General features: G+C 46.1%; 1 protein-coding gene across 2 annotated transcripts; it reads left to right on the forward strand.

Moving 5' to 3' along the window:
• The first annotated feature begins 824 nt into the window (after window positions 1-824).
• LOC117833817 (alcohol dehydrogenase 1) lies at window positions 825-3,994 on the forward strand. 2 transcript variants are annotated; one of them, XM_034713416.2, is made up of 10 exons: window positions 825-1,094; window positions 1,509-1,645; window positions 1,752-1,792; window positions 2,292-2,617; window positions 2,702-2,784; window positions 2,890-2,965; window positions 3,048-3,109; window positions 3,194-3,289; window positions 3,383-3,544; window positions 3,675-3,994. In XM_034713416.2, exons 1-10 carry the CDS (start codon window positions 1,061-1,063, stop codon window positions 3,789-3,791), a joined length of 1,134 nt encoding a protein of 377 aa, XP_034569307.1. In that variant the 5' UTR covers window positions 825-1,060; the 3' UTR covers window positions 3,792-3,994. The 2 variants fall into 2 exon arrangements, with proteins under 2 accessions (XP_034569307.1, XP_034569306.1); XM_034713415.2 differs by having other exon boundaries at window positions 829-1,094; window positions 1,746-1,792.
• The last annotated feature ends 267 nt before the right edge of the window (window positions 3,995-4,261 follow it).

Below are 4,261 nucleotides of genomic sequence, written 5' to 3' on the forward strand. Positions count from 1 at the left end.
TCATATATAAATGTACAAAAGTAAGCTAATAGATGGTTCTAAATTACGTATTATGTCATTGTTAATATACAAATACTAAGTTAAGGTATACACACATGATGAGTGACACCATATAGACCATTTATACATGCATGTGAGGAAGTGATGAAAAATATTAATTTTTATGCTTAACATAATATATGGAGGTGCGATAAAAAATGAAAAAAGTGTGGATGTGGATGAAAGGTGTAAAGTAATTATTAATTAAAAATCAATCACAACTAGAAAAATATAAGTAGATATATATATGAGTATTATGTCAAGGATTAAAAATGAGAGAGTAATAGTAAACAATTTTCATTTCTAAATAATTTTTAAATATAATAATTTTTAAAAATATTAACCCGTGCGGGAGTACGATGGATAGACTAGTTATGCCAATTCCTATGCGCAGGAGACTAATTTTGTTAGCATCAGGTAAAAGGTTTGTTGCTCGACTGCATCCGGACAAACCCTTGTCGTTACGGTCCTAATCACCACGATCTAGAGCCCCAATCACCGTCACGGCGCGACACTTTCCGGCTTCCGCCTGCTTCCACATGCCTCCGGGCTGCGTCTAGAAATCCTCGAAACACCCCTGATTCACCAGCACACCTGTCCCCAGTCCCAGCAACGCACAGGGCGCCACGCCGGCACGACCCCCTCTCTGAGCCGCAGATCATGCCCCCCGCCCGGCGCATCCGACGGCCGGGACGGCTTGGTGGCATCCCCCACCGCCCGGCGGCCTCCCCCACGAGCGGAAACCACGGCCGCGCTCCAGGTGGAGGCAGGAGCCCCGGTTTCGGCCGCCACGCCGCGCGCGTCCGTGGTTTGCTGCCCACGAAGGTGGACGGAAGGTGGCGAAACCGCACCCTCCGTCTTCTTCCCCTCCCCAACGCTCAGCGCCTCGCCCGGAGCTATATATAGACGGGGCGCTCCCCTCTGGCTCCTCACGGATTCGATTTGGCTTGGATTTGATCGGTGTGAGGTGATTAGTGCTGCTTGATTTGGGATTCCGTTCGGGAGTTTGGGGAACGAGGCAATGGCGACGGCCGGGAAGGTGATCAGGTGCAAAGGTCCGTGCTTGCTCCTGCTCTGCATCTCGAGCTGTCTAATTTCAGTCTGTTTGATTTGGGAGTAATTTTGGGGGAAAGGTTGGATGCTCGACGGTCTTCCGGAATTCTTTTGGGGAGTTCTTGTAATGCTGCAACCGTGGGCGACTTTCTTTTGTAATCCTTTTGCCCCGTAGAAATGCTACAAATCTTTTCTAATGTGAAATTATTACAAGGATCGCTCTGTTCGTCACAGAGCCCGGCCGGCCTCCACTCCCACGTACGAGGGAAAATATCTGCAATTTTGTTTTTTTCCCGCAAAGAGGAAGTCGTAAAGTCGTTTTCGTTACGATCTACGAATGTTGCAACTTGCAAGGAGTAGCTTTTTTGTTTTGCTGGATTAATCGATCGAGCTGACTATGAGCTAATCGATTGCAGCCGCGGTGGCATGGGAGGCCGGGAAGCCGCTGTCGATCGAGGAGGTGGAGGTGGCGCCGCCGCAGGCCATGGAGGTGCGCGTCAAGATCCTCTACACCTCGCTCTGCCACACCGACGTCTACTTCTGGGAGGCAAAGGTATCTACTCACCCATCCCCTTCCGTTGCTTTGTCAGTAAGATATGATGCAGCAACTCGCAGTTGACTTGCGCCTTTTCTTGGCGGCTTATCTGTCTTAGGGGCAGACTCCCGTGTTCCCTCGGATCTTCGGTCATGAGGCTGGAGGGTACGTTCTCTTCCCTGATTCACTTTATTTTGTTATAGTGATTAAGCGTGTTTGTACTTCACGTGTACATTAAATTTTTGTTCTTGCGCATGGATCTATGTTTATCGATACTAGTCTTTCTTTATTGGCTTTACTAGATGCAAAACGATATGTTTGTGTAGCCTGGATTCTGGAGAACATGTGAAATAGTCATAAGAAATAGTTTATCTTGTTTGAAGTGGTATATGAATATGATTGAATATTATTTGTGTGGATGCCCGATGTTCTTTTGGTGGACTCCGATAGATTTATTATTATTTCAGATGCAATGTCTTCATGTGATTCAGTATTTTTTTTCAGTTGAGACAATGACATGTACAACTAGGGGCTGTTTAATCTTTAGTTGACTTATTTCGTGATGAATTTTCCTTGAAGTAGACTGCTGTAGAATCATTTTAGGTCTGTTATCCGAATCAAATTTGTTTATGCTGCCTTTCCTGAAATTTGTTGACTTCTACAGTATCATAGAGAGTGTTGGAGAGGGTGTGACTGACGTGGCCCCTGGTGACCATGTCCTTCCTGTGTTCACTGGGGAGTGCAAGGAGTGCCCCCACTGCAAGTCGGCTGAGAGCAACATGTGTGATCTGCTCAGGATCAACACTGACAGGGGTGTGATGATTGGCGATGGCAAGTCACGGTTTTCAATCAATGGGAAGCCTATCTACCACTTTGTTGGGACATCCACCTTCAGTGAGTACACTGTCATGCATATTGGTTGTGTTGCAAAGATCAACCCTGAGGCTCCCCTTGATAAAGTGTGTGTTCTTAGCTGCGGTATTTCTACTGGTAAGTTCATTTAGTACATTTTGGTATGCGTATGGTAGAATATATTTCTCTTGAGATGTTGACTTATGTCATTTCTCTGTTTAGGTCTTGGTGCAACAATTAATGTTGCAAAACCGCCAAAGGGCTCAACAGTTGCTATTTTCGGTCTAGGAGCTGTTGGTCTTGCTGTAAGTGTTGAAATTATTCACTTGTTTTATGCCCTTTCAGTTCAATTGTAATGAGAATGTGTTTTGGGTTTGCATCTGATTACCCTGCATATATGCACGATTTAGGCTGCAGAAGGTGCAAGGATTGCTGGAGCGTCAAGGATCATTGGTGTTGACCTGAACCCCAGCAGATTCGAAGAAGGTGAGAATCCCATTGATCTGAGTCGCCATTTTATATGTTGTTCTGATATGTCAGTTACTCATATTTTTATCCATTTTTTCAGCTAAGAAATTTGGTTGCACTGAATTTGTGAACCCAAAAGACCACAGCAAACCAGTGCAGCAGGTCTGTTTCTTTACCTGAGATAACCAGAAGTTGGTACAGCATATGCAGAACTTGGCCATAACATCCAGTTTCATTATGGTTTAGGTACTTGCTGATATGACCAATGGAGGAGTTGACCGCAGTGTGGAATGCACTGGAAACATCAACGCTATGATCCAAGCATTTGAGTGTGTTCATGATGTATGTACACTGTCCATAAATGTGTTATTCAGTGAGCATTCTACAAGTTCCTTAGACTCGGACAGAGTTCTAACAGCAATGCACTTTATCCAGGGCTGGGGTGTCGCTGTGCTGGTTGGTGTGCCACACAAGGATGCTGAGTTCAAGACTCACCCGATGAACTTCCTGAACGAGAGGACCCTGAAGGGAACCTTCTTCGGCAACTACAAGCCACGCACTGACCTGCCCAATGTGGTGGAGCTGTACATGAAGAAGGTAAGTGCAGAGCACTGTTTCTTCAGCAACCTTGCTACTTTCTTGTAGTAGTAGTGGACCTTTGCTGAAACTGTTAGCACTTCCAAAGATCTTGCTGCTCATGCTACAACTCTGCTTTGTTCGCGCGCAGGAGCTGGAGGTGGAGAAATTCATCACGCACAGCGTCCCCTTCTCGGAGATCAACAAGGCCTTTGACCTGATGGCGAAGGGGGAGGGCATCCGCTGCATCATCCGCATGCAGAACTAGATTCAGTCGCCTTGTTTTATCCGATTCGGGTCGGGTCAATAAACGAGGCAGTGCCGAGTGAGCCTACCACTGTCTGGTGGGGAGGAAGATACACGCTTGTGTGTGTCACGTTCAGTTTGGCATTGTCAATCAGTAGAGTACCTCTAGCGTCTGTAATTGTCTATCGGTATTGGCATGAGTACACAAGTGAGTTTTGGGTCTTATCAGGTTGTTCCGGTTCACTTGTTGTGATGCTTTGGTTGTGTACTTGTGTGTGCTGCTATTTGCGTGCAAATCTTGCTGAATTTAGGCTGAACTCCAGGACAGTGGCCGCAATGCGTTCCTTTCAGATCTAGACATGAGAACATTGGCCTTTGCGGTTGTTTAAACCTTGTTCTGTTGACGAAATATAGTGCTGGATTGAGAGGAGCTGCTCAGATCAGTGATTCAGTTTCAGTTCTCCATGCATGGACATCCTCCGCAGCCGTCAG

The sequence above is a fragment of the Setaria viridis genome, chromosome 8 (assembly GCF_005286985.2).
Source record: "Setaria viridis chromosome 8, Setaria_viridis_v4.0, whole genome shotgun sequence".
Lineage (NCBI taxonomy): Eukaryota > Viridiplantae > Streptophyta > Magnoliopsida > Poales > Poaceae > Setaria > Setaria viridis.

Bases quoted from the DNA above. Each gene is read 5' to 3' on its own strand.
- LOC117833817 (XM_034713415.2), top strand. From the start codon at position 1,061: ATGGCGACGGCCGGGAAGGTGATCAGGTGCAAAG. The intron at 1,646-1,745 runs GTATCTACTCAC...TATCTGTCTTAG, and splicing joins TCTACTTCTGGGAGGCAAAG to GGGCAGACTCCCGTGTTCCC. The intron at 2,966-3,047 runs GTGAGAATCCCA...CCATTTTTTCAG, and splicing joins CCCCAGCAGATTCGAAGAAG to CTAAGAAATTTGGTTGCACT.